The 17,192-nt window shown below is 44.4% G+C and overlaps 1 protein-coding gene across 1 annotated transcript in view; it reads right to left on the reverse strand.

Annotated features, from left to right (window-relative positions):
* The window catches only part of MTHFD1L (methylenetetrahydrofolate dehydrogenase (NADP+ dependent) 1 like), a 466,799-nt gene that overhangs the window by 150,200 nt on the left and 299,407 nt on the right, over window positions 1–17,192 (reverse strand). Inside the window, exons 21-22 of the mRNA XM_068279548.1 lie at window positions 13,755–13,862; window positions 11,175–11,327 (exon numbers count right to left, since the gene is read on the reverse strand). Of these exons, the coding sequence (XP_068135649.1) occupies window positions 11,175–11,327; window positions 13,755–13,862 (261 nt within the window). The remainder of the gene's footprint in view (window positions 1–11,174; window positions 11,328–13,754; window positions 13,863–17,192) is intronic.

Raw genomic sequence — 17,192 nt, forward strand, 5'->3', positions numbered from 1 at the left:
AACATCACACGACGCTACACCAGCTTACATAACGGGCGTGAATGGGAGGGTCAATCGATCACATTACTTTGTGAGGCGGTGGGGATCTTAAAGATCTGATCCGCCATGACTGTTGTTCTCGTTGCGCAATGCTAAATGGTGTTTGCAAGATAGCGCACCTGTACCCGCGTAGCAAGATCGTGGAAACAATTGCCCATCAAAAAAAAAAAACCACTGGTCATTGGAAATATCATTGGGGAAATTGCGTGGTGAGTGCAGGCCTTAAAGAGAATCTGTACTGTCCGATTTGTACAATAAAAAACATACCAATCAAGACACTGATCTCCTGGATCCCTCTTTGCAGTTTCCGATGCTCCTCGCCGCGATCCTAGCTTTTAATTGCCAGTTTTAGGCAGCGCTCGCCGAGCAGTGCCCAGCACCCACCGTCACCAGCACACCTCTGAGCACCGGTATGTCCATGCATGCTGCACTAATGTTATGTATTTATGTAGTCGGATTGTGCCTCCCTTTTTGAAGAATAAATGTACGTTGCAGTGCCGATCATTTCTTCTTCTTCCATGTATGACCATTCCTTGGATCAGAGCACGCAAGCTACATCACTGTGGGTGAGGTGCGTTTTACCTGCCTAATCCCCTTCCATGCTGGCTACACACTGCTGCAGTGCCAACTGCTTTCCTACCCGTTTATACTAGTGTTTACAAACAAAAAACATGGCCGCTAATCAGGAAGTGATGTTGGTATATATATATATATACATACACACACACATAGCTGTATATCTACCGTATACAGGGAGTGCAGAATTATTAGGCAGGTTGTATGTTTGAGGAATAATTTTATTATTGAACAACAACCATGTTCTCAATGAACCCAAAAAACTCATTAATATCAAAGCTGAATATTTTTGAAAGTAGTTTTTAGTTTGTTTTTAGTTTTAGCTATTTTAGGGGGATATCGGTGTGTGCAGGTGACTTTTACTGTGCATAATTATTAGGCAACTTAACAAAAAAACAAATATATACCCATTTCAATGATTTATTTTTACCAGTGAAACCAATATAACATCTCAACATTCACAAATATACATTTCTGACATTCAAAAACAAAACAAAAACAAATCAGTGACCAATATAGCCACCTTTCTTTGCAAGGACACTCAAAAGCCTGCCATCCATGGATTCTGTCAGTGTTTTGATCTGTTCACCATCAACATTGCGTGCAGCAGCAACCACAGCCTCCCAGACACTGTTCAGAGAGGTGTACTGTTTTCCCTCCTTGTAAATCTCACATTTTATGATGGACCACAGGTTCTCAATGGGGTTCAGATCTGGTGAACAAGGAGGCCATGTCATAAGTTTTTCTTCTTTTATACCCTTTCTTGCCAGCCACGCTGTGGAGTACTTGGACGCATGTGATGGAGCATTGTCCTGCATGAAAATCATGTTTTTCTTGAAGGCTGCAGACTTCTTCCTGTACCACTGCTTGAAGAAGGTGTCTTCCAGAAACTGGCAGTAGGACTGGGAGTTGAGCTTGACTCCATCCTCAACCAGAAAAGGCCCCACAAGCTCATCTTTGATGATACCAGCCCAAACCAGTACTCCACCTCCACCTTGCTGGCGTCTGAGTCGGACTGGAGCTTTCTGCCCTTTACCAATTCCAGCCAGGCCCATCCATCTGGCCCATCAAGACTCACTCATTTCATCAGTCCATAAAACCTTAAAAAAATCAGTCTTGAGATAATTCTTGGCCCAGTCTTGACGTTTCAGCTTGTGTGTCTTGTTCAGTGGTGGTCGTCTTTCAGGCTTTCTTAACTTGGCCATGTCTCTGAGTATTGCACACCTTGTGCTTTTGGGCACTCCAATGATGTTGCAGCTCAAAATATGGCCAAACTGGTGGCAAGTGGCATCTTGGCAGCTGCACGCTTGACTTTTCTCAGTTCATGGGCAGTTATTTTGCACCTTGGTTTTTCCACATGCTTCTTGCAACCCTGTTGACTATTTTGAATGAAATGCTTGATTGTTCGATGATCACGCTTCAGAAGCTTTGCAATTTTAAGAGTGCTGCATCCCTCTGCAAGATATCTCACTATTTTTGACTTTTCTGAGCCTGTCAAGTCCTTCTTTTGACCCATTTTGCCAAAGGAAAGGAAGTTGCCTAATAATTATGCACACCTGATATAGGGTGTTGATGTCATTAGACCATACCCCTTCTCATTACAGAGATGCACATCACCTAATATGCTTAATTAGTAGTAGGCTTTCGAGCCTATACAGCTTGGTGTAAGACAACATGCATAAAGAGGATGATGTGGTCAAAATACTAATAGTGTGTGTGTGTGTGTGTGTGTGTGTGTGTGTGTGTATATAGTCAGGATTTCTCAGCATGGGCAGCTCCCTCCCCCTCAGACAAGCTGAAATTGAGAGCAGAGACCCTGTCTGTCACTAATAAACAAAGCACACACACACAGAGCCTGCAGGGGGCGTGGAGGGGGTGTGCATAACTTCTCCCCATCACAGCAGAGGCAGTGCATTCCTCTCTGGGTCGACAAAGCTTGACACACAAAAGAAAATTAGATATTTTACAAAGACAGTGCAACTAGAAAAGCCTGCAGTAATCCAGAGCACATTAGAACAGGTATAGAAACTTACAGGATAGAAGAAATAAGGCTGAACATTTTGTTACAGAGTCTCTTTAGAGGAATCATCAGCCAAATCTAATGCAAATCTGATTTATTTACCTGCCCACGTTATATGCGGCATACTGTGCAGGCGTTCTGTGCGTAGACAACGTCGACTTGATTGACAGCGGCGCTTCACGCAGGCGCAGTAAGGACGACCTCGAGGTCATCCACTGCACCGTGCGGGGACGCCGGGCCAGCAGCTGTGAACGGAGCTGTCAGCATGGGACAGACAGCTGCGAGGGGTTGGAAAAGCCCCAGGTAAGTAAATCTAATTTACATTAGATTTGGCTGATGATTCCTTCAAGTGACAAAATGCCAGGCCAGACAGTAATATCAACAGATGTCCTTACTCAAATCTGAAAAGTGATTTTTTTTCCCCGCTCTGTACATCTGAATCAGAGGCATCTCTACTAAGGAGAACAAGGAGCGCAATATCGTGCATTAACCTTTTTTATTTTCAAATCATAAAACCATATTACACTTACTACTAGAATGTTAAACTTGCAGGCATATAATAAAATCAAGGATTTCCCACCAGTGGTGCCTAGTCCCATCCTTCCTCCTCAGACCGTGGCCAGCAGCGTGGGTGTAAACTGGAGTACTCAAATCTACCGGGGAGGAGCCAGCGGTAAGGTGGATCCAGTGTCAGCGTACTATTGCATCATTAAGTGTTTCAGCGATCTCCACCCTTGTCAGAGCTGGTTTTATGATTTGCAAATAAAGGGTAATGCACGAGAGAGCACTCCTTGTTCTCCTCCTTAGACCCACAGTATTAGAGCAGCGTTCATTGCTACCTCAGAAATTGCTCCTGTTGGTCCTTTTTCACTGTAGCGCCGGTATCTTACTGTACTGTCAATTGTTTGACACCTCTACTATCACCTGCAAAACATCAAACTCATAACCAGCACCTTGCAGTGTCAGTGACTACATATAGCTGCAAGAAAAGCACTACATTGAGGCCCCTTTCGCACAAGGGCATTTTCGTTGCGTTACATTTTTTACCGGAGGGTAACGCTAAAGCAATGAAAACCTATGGGGCAAGTCATACCTGCCGTGGTGCAATGCACCAGAAGTACTCGATCTGACGCGACAACAGCACATTAACAGCAAACACCCATGGCAATGAGCGACGACCTGAAGTCATGCAAGTCAATGGCGCTGCAGGTATTTAATCAATTTAGGATCCTTGGTACGCATATCTACGCCCCTTTAAACTTCACGGGCGGATCAGGGGGGAGGGCTAGATATGCTTACTGCTGCATTACCATCGCGTTCACGATCCCCGCGCTGTTTTCCGTCGATCCACCGTCGCAGCCCCCTCCATCTGTGATCGGGATGTGAGAATCTTTTGATTCTCAATCCCGATCACCGTTCCGTGTCCTCCAAGAGCTTGTAAATGTCACACAAGCTCTCAGACCAGACACCTTCCTGTTAGTCCGTGTTCTATTAATAGAAACATGGTCTCAGTAGCACCATCTTGTGGCCAAAAAGTAAAATACACCTTATATTATACCAGTTTACTGTTTTACATAGAAAGTTTATTATTATTTTATTTCTTTTAACCCCTTCCAACCCTGTCCCACAGTTAAATAAATAAAACACTTGTTTAGAGTATACAGGTGGCTTGTTTATTTGATCTAAAATGCTGAGAATAGTATTAAGATCTGAATGTAAATAGGTCAATCTTATAGCGTACGTTTTGTGGAACTACAAAAATCCAGGGCCGTCAGCACCACCTACTGGCAATGGAGGTACAGGGAGGACCAGAAGCCGGCGCAGAAACCATCAATCCCAGCTTAATATTTTTTATCCATTTCTACGTAAATTTACATTTGTATATACAGTTCATCTAGAAAGTATTCACAATGCATCAATTTTTCCACATTTTGTTGTTATGCTATAGCCTTACTCCAAAATGGTATTAAATTAATTTATTTCCTCCGAATTCTACATACACCACCACACAGTGGCGTAGCTAAGGAGCTGTGGGCACCGATGCAAGTTTTACAATAGGGCCCCCCCAAGCACTCTATACATAACAATTGATACGGCGCACCAAAACCTGCCAAGGACAACTACAGTGTCAGAGGAGCAAGAAGGGGATGGGGAACAGCTTGTTACTGATTACCAATATTCAAAGTATTTATAGAAGTGATTATTATGAGCACAGGACCAATAGAGAGCTATTTCTGTGGTTAAGGGAGGACCCGATGGGACCCCTCTGGCCCAACGGCCCCCATGCGGTCGCAACCTCTGCACCCCTATTGCTATGCCACTGCCTCCTCATCTTCAAGTCATCACAACTGTAATTTGATCTCTCAGCTGTGTCAGCAAAGAAATTCATCAGTCTCTGCAAACACAGCTAATATATAAACACAGGATGTTAACCCTTTGTCTGCTTCTATGAAAGCAGGAAGTAGACACACTGCAGATGTATTGCAGGAGTTCTGTAAGCTGTAACAAAGACATTTTTCTGTAAAGGCGATTATGCTGTTGCTTATCTCTTAGAGCAGAGAGGAAGTTCTGAGTTCAGGTCCGCCTTGTGGATGATCCTTCTGCAGCTAACTCAGGTCATGTGATCACATGTATACAGGATTATATTTTATAACACTAGAAATCACAGTTTGGGGAGAAGTCTGTGTAACAAAGTCCTGCTGGTCTCCTCTCCTGTAGGAATGTATTCTCTCTGGCTCTGGCAGCTCTCTCGACAGTCAAAGGCACACAGCTCTGCTCTAGGTAGATGGGAGGAGCTAGGAGAAATCAGTGAGTGAGGGGGCGGTACAGGCTGCGGAGAGTGATGTGTCTGACACTCACCGCAGTTATAGATAGAGAGCCTGCTACAGCCAGGCCAGCCCAGCCAGCACCAGGGGAGAGAGCGAGTGACGTCATAGTCAGATAGCAGTAGTGACATGACATGAGTCATCTCATCTCGCCTGGCTCCACCGCTGACTCTGACTGTCTGCTGCTGACGATGGGGAGGAGGGAGGCGGAGCCGAGGGAGAGATGAGAGATGACCACCACGAGATTGTCTGCCTGAGCCGCTGCTGCGCAATTAGTAAGGATGCCGCCCGGCCCGGCAGCACCCACACGCTCCCGTCCTCCTCGCAAACACAAATCATTACAGTGTGCAAACAGGGATGGGGGGCCCGGCGGCCGGGCCCCCCCTCGAGGCTTCAGGCGGGCGGGCTCAGTCGCGCATGCGACCGCTGCGACCTCTATTGCTACGCCCCTGCCACCACATAATGACAAGGTGAAAAAAGTTCACTTGAAATTTTTCCAAATGTATTTTAAATAAAAAAAAAAAAAACCAAACAGCACGCGTACATAAGTATTCACAGCCTTTGTTCAATACTTGTTGATGCACTACTGGCAGCAATTACTGCAAGTGGTAGGGGATAGAAAGCATAGTGTGGTGGTAAAAAGATCGTATTAAAAATGGGAAACGTTTAGCAGCAGGGTCCCGCAAGGGAAAGCAGTAAGTCAAATCCTTTTAAATTTCATAATGATCTAGTTAGTAGAAAGAATGCTAAGTAATGCTGGCATTAATGCTGGATAATACAAATATTAGAATTTAGATAATACAAAAAGTAGAATTAAAAACATTAAGTAGGATGACTGGGATCCTCTTTCACTCTAAAATGCACCAGCTTTATGATGTCATCATGGAGGAGACCTTGTACTCTGCCACCTTCCATTTGAGGATGTCCCACAGATGATCAATAGAGTTAAAGTACCCCTGAACTGAGAGGGGTAGTTGACGTCATGCATGCTAAAATCTTGTTTGTGGTGCTGTGGTGTAGGGCACAGCACCAGCCTCATGTTCCAGCGTCCACAGGGGTCCCCGCCGCACTCAGTCAAAATCTTCGACTGGTGCGGAATGTCGAAAACGGGCAGCAGGAAGTGGCAATTTCCTCCCCTATTGCCCCTAGAAACGCCCGCGATCATGGTCTGCGGCTGTTGCTTTATCCTGGAATGGTTTAAAAAAAAAAGCATCAGATCATAACTCACCCGGAAAAACCAACACAAAGTACTTCCTCGTCAGCGTCATTGCTGTGAAGATACTGGTGCTTACGAGTGACACTGCGGCTAAACAGAGGCACTGACAGGACGGCAAAGGCAGCGCCTCTGAACGTCCAGTGAAAACCACCATCAGCCCCATAAGTCTGGAGAAGCAGGCAGATTACATGTCCCATAAAATGACTGTGGCAGAGAGGAGCAGTGGCTCAGTCACATCGACAGTCACCCCCATAAGTTAGGAGAAGCAGGCAGTGTACACATCCCTAAAAATTACAGTAGCAGAGAGGAGCAGCGGCTCACAGTCACCATACAATACAATAACTTTTGTAAAGGGCTTTTCTCCCATAGGACTCGAAGCGCATAGTTGTGTCTCAGATCAATACAGGGTTGCAGGCTGGACTGTGTTACAGAGGAGATAGTCAGGTATTCATAAATGCCAGACTGAAGAGGTGGGTTTTCAGTTTAGATGTAAATGCTTCCAGGGATGGTGCTATCCTGATTGCGTGTGGCAGGGAGTTCCAAAGTCTAGGGGCAGCATGACAGAAGGTCTGTCTCCAAAGGTTATGAGGAGGACTCTGGGGGTGATTAAGGTGTTACATCCTTTTGATCTACGATTGTGGGGATGTGATGCAGTTGCAGCAAGTCCTTCAGATATCCAGGGCCCAGATTGTGTAAGGATTTGAATGTCAGTAAGCCAATCTTAAACAAAATTATCAATTTTATCGGTAGCCAGTGGAGTGAACACAGGGTTGGTGTTATGTGGCAATGGCGGGGTTGGCTCGTTAACAGCCTTGCGGCAGCATTCTGTACTAATTGCAGGTGGCGTAGGTCTCTTTCGAAGACCTGTGTAGAGAACATTGCAGTAGTCCAACCTTGATGTGATGAAGGCATGAACTAGGGTTGGAAGATCCTCTGAAGGAATGAGGTGTTTAACCCTTGCAATATTTCTTAGGTGAAAGAAGGAATGTTTCACAACAGCTGAGATTTGATTCCTGAAGCTTAATTTCCCATCAATCAGTACTCCCAGGCTGCACATGCAGTCTGAGTTGTTCAGGTCTCAGCTCCCTATCCTTAGCAGTGTTGGTTGAGACTGGGGCTGCTTTGCTGTCGAGCCCTGATCTTCAATAACAAGAACCTCAGTTTTGTCAGCATTAAGTTTTAGCCAGTTATTCATCCACTCCTGAAGCTCAGTTAATCATCCCTATAAGGCTGGAGAAGCAGGCAGTTTACACATCCAATAAAATGACTGTGGCAGAAGGGAGCAGTGGCTCGGTCACAGTGACCATTAACCCCATAAGTCAGAAGAAGCCGGCAGGGTACATATCTCATAAAATTACAGTAGCAGAGGGGAGCAGCATCTCGGTCACAGTGACCATCACCCCCATAAGTCAGGAGAAGCAGAAAGAGTACATATTCCATAAAATAACTGTGGCAGAGGGGAGCATCGGCTCAGACACAGTGACCATCACCCCTAAAAGTCAGGAGAAGTAGGCAGTGTATGTATTCCATAAAATTACAGTAGCAGATGGAAGCAGCGGCATGGCCACAGTGACCATCACCCCCATAAATCAGAAGAAGCCGGCAGGGTCCATATCCCCTAAAATTACAGTAGCAGAGGGAAGCAGCGGCATGGCCACAGTGACCATCATCCCCATAAGTCAGGAGAAGCAGGCAGGGCACGTATCCCCTAAAATTACAGAAGCAGAGGGTAGCAGCGGCTCAGTCACAGTGACAATCACCTCCATAAGTCAGGAGAAGCAGGCTGTTTACATATCCCATAAAATGACAGTTGCAGAGGGGAACAATGTAGGTAATATGTAATATACCATATTTCCCATCACGGTGACACTTCCACCGCTGCAGCTATAAGCTGCAAGGAAAAGTCCAGGCTCTTATAAATTACTTTCAGGTATAAGGGTTCATAGACACATACATTCTTGATTAGTTAATTTTACCACTTCCATGTAGTATGAGGGCCAACAGATTTTGAATACTAAATTCATGTGGTAAAATTGACCAATCAAAATTGTGTTTGTGCGTATGCACCCTAAGAGTAATCACTTCCGCTAAAACATTTATTTGTTACAAGCAACAGCTGAATGAAGATGTTTGGCAGATCTTCCTGTACAGAAGCATGTAGGCTGGAGGGAACAAAAAACTATATGCCAAAATTAATTGGCTACAGTTTGCAGTATCAAGTGTGTATGCCACGGCACATATTGTATGGGCAGCATTAGTAAAATTGAAATTGCACATAGGGTTGCATGCACACATGCAATTTTGTTTGGCCGATTTTACTACCTTTATGTAGCATGAAGTCTAACGGGTTTTGAATACTATGAGCAAATTGAGTAGGTAAACTCTCATCCTACATGTGATGTAAAATTGGGAGATAATTGGCCAATCCAAATTGGATTTGTGTACGCACCCTAAGCAATTAAGTTATCTTTTCTTCACTAAAGATGCTCAGCTGCAAAATAACCAGGGTAAGTCAATAAGAAAATCAGGACTGCGAGTAGAAGGCTTTAAGCAGGGAGAACAAATATACTGTATATGCACACCTATTTAGGACTTACCAATAAGAATCAAAGTTAATCGAAGCAGATTTATCACAACCAAAAGAATTAAAAGCAGCACAAACATCAATTGTTTTGTTTCACTTTTGTAAGTGTCCCCTCCATTTTGCATGCAATTCTGTTGATAAATCTGCCCCATTGTCTTGTACCTGTAGGATAGTAAAATCCTGACTTGATGGCTGTGGTCACAGCTAAACTGCCTGTCAACAGATCTTGTAATAAGTGGCATGTGCTTCTCTGCCTGTGGTGTGCTTCTGCGCCTTCTCTCTCCAATTTTAGAGAACATTCCTAGAACATTCTCTAGCTTTTGTCCAACCAAATATCACCAGTCACTAACAGACTGAAATTACCTACCACCCCTTTCCTTCTAACAGAGCATGCCCCAGTGATTTCTGGCCATCTATGAAAAACAAATCCTCAATTGGCATGTTCCCAGCATGAGAGCGAAAAATGGGCAGCCCCAACATACACTGGCATCACAATGGGCATGGCCAAAACATGATGTGGGAGGAGCCAAATACAAACAGTTTCTAGGCTAAATTGCACCCAGGGCAAGGGAATAAAATGCGCCCCCACCACGTGGAGACAGGTATAGGTGCCCCCAGTATAGGTAGCCCGTATAGTTGCCCCCATTATAGGTTAGATAGGTAGGTAGGTGCCCGCAGTATAGGCTAGATAGGTAAGTGCCTACAGTATAGGTTAGATAGGTAGATGCCCCAGTATAGGTTAGATAGGTAGCTGCACTCCGTATAGGTTAGATAGGTAGGTACCCCTCAGTATAGGTTAGATAGGTAGGTGCATGGAGTATAGGTTAGATAGGTAGGTTCCCACAGTATATGTTAGATAGGTAGGTGCCTCCAGTATAGGTTAGATAGGTAAGTGCCCCAAGTATAGGTTAGAAAGGTAGGTGCCCCAAGTATAGATTAGATAGGTAGGTGCCTCCAGTGTAGGTTAAATAGGTAGGTACCACTCAGTATAGGCTAGATAGGAAGAAGCCCCCAGTATAGATTAGATAGGTAGGTACCCCTTAGTATAGATTAGATAGGTAGATGCCCTCAGTATAGGTTAGATAGGTAGGTGCACGCAGTATAGGTTAGATAGGTAGATGCCCCCAGTGTAGATTAGATAGGTAGATACCCCTAAGTATAGATTAGATAGGTATATGCCCCCAGTATAGATAGGTAGGTACCCCTCAGTATAGGTTAAGTAGATATATGCCCCCAGTATAGGTTAGATAGGTAGGTGTCTCCAGGCAGCATAGGGGCGGGGGGAGCGGGCAGAGAGACGTTTCAACTCACCTGGTTTCCTTCCCACACAGCCTCTATCTTCTTAATGTCCCAGCGTGCGGCGTCTGTCGCATCGGTAAGAGCTCCCCCTGTGATGACATGCAGTTCATCATCACAGGGGGCGCTATTACCATAGCGACAGACGCCACACGCTGGGACAGGAAGATAGAGGCTGTGTGTGGAGGAAGCCAGGTGAGTTGAAACTTCGCTTTTGTCGCTCCCCCCGGCACCCGCCACTGCAGCAGCAGAGCGAGGCCCCCCTTCTTGTGAGGCCCAAAGCAGGGACGTGGCTCGTCTGTATGCTGGCGGTGCCTCTAGTCCCAGCAGTCATCACAGATTTTGAGAAGCAAATACACAGAATCACTTTACTCTTGCTTTCACTACCCGAGGCCCTACCTGCACCCTGCTACTCACAACCCAACCAACAACCCAGTTAGAATCAATATGGGGAGCCATTTTGATGCAGACCTGCAGTAGTTCTGACAACTTTGGATGGTTAATACACAGTTATTTGCCACAACTGATTACGTGACTGGTATTATAAAGGTAAATTTTAGTCATTATTGGAAATTACTTTACATGCTGCAAAAAATGCTCAAGTAAATTTCTACTTACAGTTCCAACCAGGGGATATATAAAGCCTGCCCCAATGCTGGCTCGCACATCACTTATTGGCAGATAGAATCCAGTTGGCACTCCCTTCCTCTCTGGCTGGTGTGACAAAGATAAGTGTGTTTTGGCCATACAGATCGGGAGATTAGTAAATCCCTGTGAAAAGGGTAAACAAAAATAAATAATAATAATAGATACACAGTTTGATTATGTTGATGCTCAGTTATCTTTAGGACCTTTTTCATCTCTAATATCTAGGAAGTAAATGTTCCATCCAACTGATAAATGAGTGAATTATTGGAGCTAAGATCAAGACTTTACATTGCACCAATACCACTTTCCCATATGAATAGAAACAACTGTTAAAGCCCAATCTACACAATACGATTCTTTGTGCAATTCGATTACGATTCTATTTACGATCGGATGAAATCCGACATGTCCGATCGGGATTCGATTCAATTTGCCATTGCGAAACAATGGCAAATCGAATTGAATCTAATCCCGATCGGACATGTCGGATTTAATCGGATTGTAAATAGAATCGTAATTGAATCGCACAAAGAATCGTATCATGTAGATGGGCTTTAAGTTGCTAAAACAGCTGCATTAAAAACAAACAAAACTCTAGCATTCTTCCCAGTGAATTATGTACCTTAGAGTAGGTGTCACCTGCTACAACTTTTGCTTTATTAAAATAAAATATATTTACAAGCAGAGTGATAGAGAACTTCAATGTTTTTTTTTTAATTGGCCAATTCACCATTCCTTTTAAATCCATTACATACAATTTTGACTCCACACTTTTTTTTTTTTAATGGCAAGAGATTGTGTAGCCATTCATTTAAAAAATGCTATGCCTCTGCTCCAGAGTGGTAATAGACCTGGGCAGTGGGTAAAGCATATACAGTACAGCTTCAGCATAGCATGACCCAAGCCCTGTTTCAAGGTGCATATTTCATAAGGAGAAACTCTGGGATTGCTTGGGCTTATAAAAAGATATCCAAGATGCTGCAGTTTACTCCTTGCTCAAGCACAGACATTAGAAAACCTTCAACTTGAAAAGATATGTGCAGCCGGAATTGAACTTCCAGGGCAGGTTGCTAGTGGTTCGTTGAGTCCTCCAGAACTCAAGTCTGGAAATTCATCTGTTTATTAGGATCTAGCAAGAGCATGACCTGAGCCTCTACTCTACCCAAACAATCATTTAAGTTATATGGATTTATCCTAAAACCAATGTCCTCCTCAATGTGGATGGTGTGCTCAGAGTTTTTTCTAGCCAAAACTTTTTATTGTGTTTCTGGATATAGTGCAGAATGGGCAAGCTTCAACTACAATCTGCATTTATATCTGGGAAAAGACAAGACAAATAACCTTTATATCGCGCTTTTCTCCTGGCGGACTCAAAGCGACAGAGCTGCAGCCACTAGGGCGCGCTCTATAGGCAGTAGCAGTGTTAGGAAGACTTGCCTAAGGTCTCCTACTGAATAGGTGCTGGCTTACTGAACAGGCAGAGCTGAGATTCGAACCCTGGTCTCCTGTGTCAGAGGCAGAGCCCTTAACCATTACACCATCCAGCCACCAGTTTTACTCACTTCAGTTCTCGATGACCCCATAACTTGATCAGGAAGTGAATCCATCAAACAATCCTCCAAGCAATCATTCAAGCATTAAGCTGGCCAGCAGAGTAGGTGTCTCTTATTTAGAGGATAACTATACTATCCACCCCCTCCTTAGCTAATGAAAAATCCCTTGCTTAAGTCCAGCAGTGAAACTCAGCAGATTCTTACTAGGAGACTTAATTGTAGCTACAATGCTGACCACAAAGAGGAGGAAGGGAATTAAGGTCTGCCCACACAGAGACTGACTGCTGCCTTCTCCTTGCTATTCTTTATTTCATGTGAAGGTAACGTTGGTAAGGGGAGGAGGAATCTGTACAGTTTTCTCTTCAATATATATTTCTCTGTAACCCCAACAGGAAATGAAGGTACAGGACTCAGCAAACAAATCCATAAAGCATTATGTACGGGTAATGAATGCAAATTTACTCCGAATAGCATTATAAAACGGATGACTGGTCTACTGCTTTCAGAGTATTGTATTGTATACACACAACTACTGTAGATAATAGGAGTCTCTAAACAGACCTCAACATTAATGGCAGGTGTAGTGGCTGGCCAATACTATTCCAAATGTACTTCAAAGCATTATCCGCGTATCTGTGACAGAAAGGGCAGGTGGTTAAGCATACTAGTTAAATGTGTTGCCTTTGAGAACAGGAAGGAGTCTTGGGCAGAGCTCCCTAATGCTCCTGGGTAGCCCGAAGAGAGCACCATAAGTGGCTGCAACTCTGAAGCATTTTGAGTACGCTAGGAGAAAAGGGCAATATAAATGTTATATCTTGTCTTACAGTGAAGCAGAAATAGGTTTCAGAGCCAGGAAGAGAGGATTGGAAGTCACAGCCTCCAAGCTCCCCACAGATTACAGTGTTTATAAATCATAAAGTGTGCTTTGACATACCGTAACATCTACTTTGATTTCATAATAGAAAAAAAAATAGTCATGGTTTATCATTCATTGTACCTGCTGAGTATAAACCTCAATTTTTGCCTGGGCTTTCTCCGACAGCTCTATGTCTGCTGCCCCATAGACCTTCTGTGAAATGCTTCGTATCTTCTCTACAATGGGCAACTGCAAAATCGAATAAAAATATTAATGGAATGTTCACCGACAGGATAGTAAAATCAGACACAAAATGTCATATAGTATGAAAGGCAAATACAATTTCTTTTTAACCATTAGCACAGATAAAAGGGGGGATTAAGTGACGGGAACACCCTGGAAAGAAACACAGAGTCAACGGGAGCCCATTAGTGCAATACATCACTATGTATTTTCAGAATAAAATTTGAGGAAATATAGTCTGTAAGGTGGGTTGTAAAAAGGGGCAACCAACCACATGAAGCAGGTGGAAAAAACTAGCTCGTCTCCATTTGGATACTTTCAGGTATGGCTGGATGCAAGGTGGTTGCACTCTTAAAAAAGGATAGCTTATGTTGACGGTTCCTGTGATTGTAACACCAGGTTCATCTAAAAGACAAAAGGAGACCAGGAGCCCAATGGTGCAGAATCGTGTAAGATTCAGAAAAGCAAATTGCTCAGGATGAATATACTCACAAAGGTGGGTTGCAAATCCTTGCAACCACCGTCAGAGCAGGCAAGAAATTAACTGTCCCTGCTCGGTTTTCTAGGTCTGTGACAGGAACTGGGTGGTCACACTCCAGAAGTTCTTTAGGACAACTAAAAAACTATCACCTCTAAAAAAGGTATGACAAGACACTTAAAACAGGGGTGGAGGTGCCCAATGCATAAAAGATAGGCTAATAAACAGTTAATCTTATAAACATAGAGGTAATCTTACCTCTCGAAGAATTTGGACCAGTTTATTGAAAAAAGGTTTTTTATTCGAGCATGCGAACTCGCTTCGCGGGTGCTTGCCCGCTTCCTCAGGACAGTGAAAAAACAGGCGCCTTAAAGGGGAACTGAAGAGAGAGGTATATGGAGGCTGTCATGTTTATTTCCTTTTAGACAATACCAGTTGCCTGGCAGCCCTGCTGATCCTCTGCCTCTAATACTATTAGCCATAGCCCCTGAACAAGCATGCAGCAGATCAGGTGTTTCAGTGGTTCAGACTTATAAGTCTGATCTGACCAGACTAGCTGCATGCTTGTTTCTGGTTTTAATCAGATACTACTGCAGAGAAATAGACCAGCAGGGCTGCCAGGCAAGTGGTATTGATTAAAAGGAAATAAACATGACTGCCTCCATATACCTCTCTCTTCAGTTCCCCTTTAACTGCTATAGCTGTGTAGCAAAGCATGAGCACCTCTTATTTTTATGTGCTTGAATAAAATACCTTTTCTTCAATAAACTGGTCCAAATTCTTCAAGAAAGGTAAGATTACCTCTCTGTTTATAAGATTAACAGGTTATTAGCCTATCTTTTATGCACTGAGCGCCTCCACACCTGTTTTAAGTGAGTTAAAAAAGGAAACTGGTACTGCAGATGACCAAGCTACTGTAGTCCATTAACCCACCCTGGACATGGAGAGTAGAGATGGCCCGAACGGTTTGACCGTGCACTTATTCGCGCAAACTTCGGTGGTTCACGGTGAACCACGGCCTGTATGCGAGTTCGACCCGCCCCCTATACTACATCATTAGGGTCAACTTTGACCCTATACATCACAGTCAGCAGACACAGGGTAGCCAGTCAGGCTACACTCCCTCCTGGAACCCCCACCCCCCCCCCCCACCCCACCTATAAAACGCAGGCAGCGTCAGCCTTTTCACTCACTCGTGTGGCGGCAGTAATTAGAGAAGGGAAAGAACCTGCTGACATAGGGAAAGCTTAGTTAGGCTCTTGTGTTAGGCTTGTTAGGTTGCTACTTCTTGCTGATACTTATTGCCAAAAAGCACTCCTCATCCTCAACAGCTCTTTTGAGAGCTAATGTTGTTCTTGTGATCTTTGTGTGTGTGTGTGTGTGTCCCACAGACACTTGTATTGCATATACAGCCCTATCAGTCAGTCGCAGCTGCTGGACCTTGGCCCCTTGGTAATTCCTACTATGCCACTGCCAGGCCCAGCACATTCAGTGACTACCTGTGTGTGTGTGTGTGTGTGTGTGTGTGTGTGTGTGTGTCTGTGTGTGTCTGTGTGTGTGACAGCTGCACATTTGTAATACCAATCACTGCATACACACCTGTTCAGTGCACCTACCTACCTATGTGAGCGCACGCACTGTTATATACCAGTCAGTCGCTGCACCTGTTCACGGTACCGGTGTTTGTGACAGCAGCACATTTGTAATACCAATCACTGCATACCCACCTATTCAGTGCACCTACCTACCTACGTGAGCGCACACAGTGTCACTGCACCTGTTCATGGTACCTGTGTGTGAGACCGCTGCACATTTGTAATACCAATACCAATTTTTCTGGCTGCACTGCAGCTGTAACAACAAAACAAAAGGCATGTACATGTGTCAATTCCCCTTCGTGATCGTTACCTTGCCGTGGTGAAGGGGCTTGCGTATCACAATGAAGCAATGGCCGACGGCTATAGGAGTGTCTCGGGGGGGGCACACCCAAGATAATAAGGTCGTTGCTTTATTGTGGACAGACCAAATTCAATCAGTTGGACAGTCACTGTTCTGTCATTGAGCTACCTCAGCCCGGCAACCATATGGGCTGGAAAGCCGCCATCACCTGCACTCTCATCATGGTGCGCACCAGTCCAGCACGGCCGTCACTACACAAACAGCTGTGTGCGGTGCAGTGCGTTACACAGTGAGTTTGGTCTGTCAGTGTGAAGCAGTACACTAATTACCGAACTTTTTGCGGAGGTTCGCGTTCGAGGTTTGCAAACCGAAAATCGGAGGTTCGTGACATCTCTAATGGAGAGGTGGATCTGGCACAACAAGGGTGAAGAGGCACCAGGATGTATAAAAAGTCATTGAAAGCAGGATTAAATAGAAAAAGGTTGAAGGTGGCTTACATCTCCAAACGACACAACCAATTGTAAACAAAAGGTAAAACTTATTTTCACAGGCAACACAATTCATGGGTACAAGCCCACTTCCTCAGGCCAATAACAGTGCCGCTGTTCAGATGCCAAAAGACTTGAACCACCTCCAAGTCTTTTGGCATCTAAACAGCGGCACGGTTATTGGTTTGTCTACACTTCTGTCAGGATCCCTCCTGTAGCGTGTTCTGTCTGTTTGTGCATTTGCAATAAGCCTCATTGTCATTTGCAATCGCTCTGCAGTTCTGGGCTGCTCAGGATGCAGTCATCATGCAGCTGAGCTGCGGCCAGATAGCCCTGGATTTCCTGCTTGCATGTTGTTACATAATACTGCATGTATTTCTTATGGGAGTCCTTTGCATTCACAGCCAGCTAGCAAATGGTAATCAAGCCAGCTCAGGATTGAATGATTACCATTCAGCTGTGTGGAAATTT

This window comes from Hyperolius riggenbachi, chromosome 4 (assembly GCF_040937935.1).
Source record: "Hyperolius riggenbachi isolate aHypRig1 chromosome 4, aHypRig1.pri, whole genome shotgun sequence".
Taxonomy (NCBI): Eukaryota; Metazoa; Chordata; class Amphibia; order Anura; family Hyperoliidae; genus Hyperolius; species Hyperolius riggenbachi.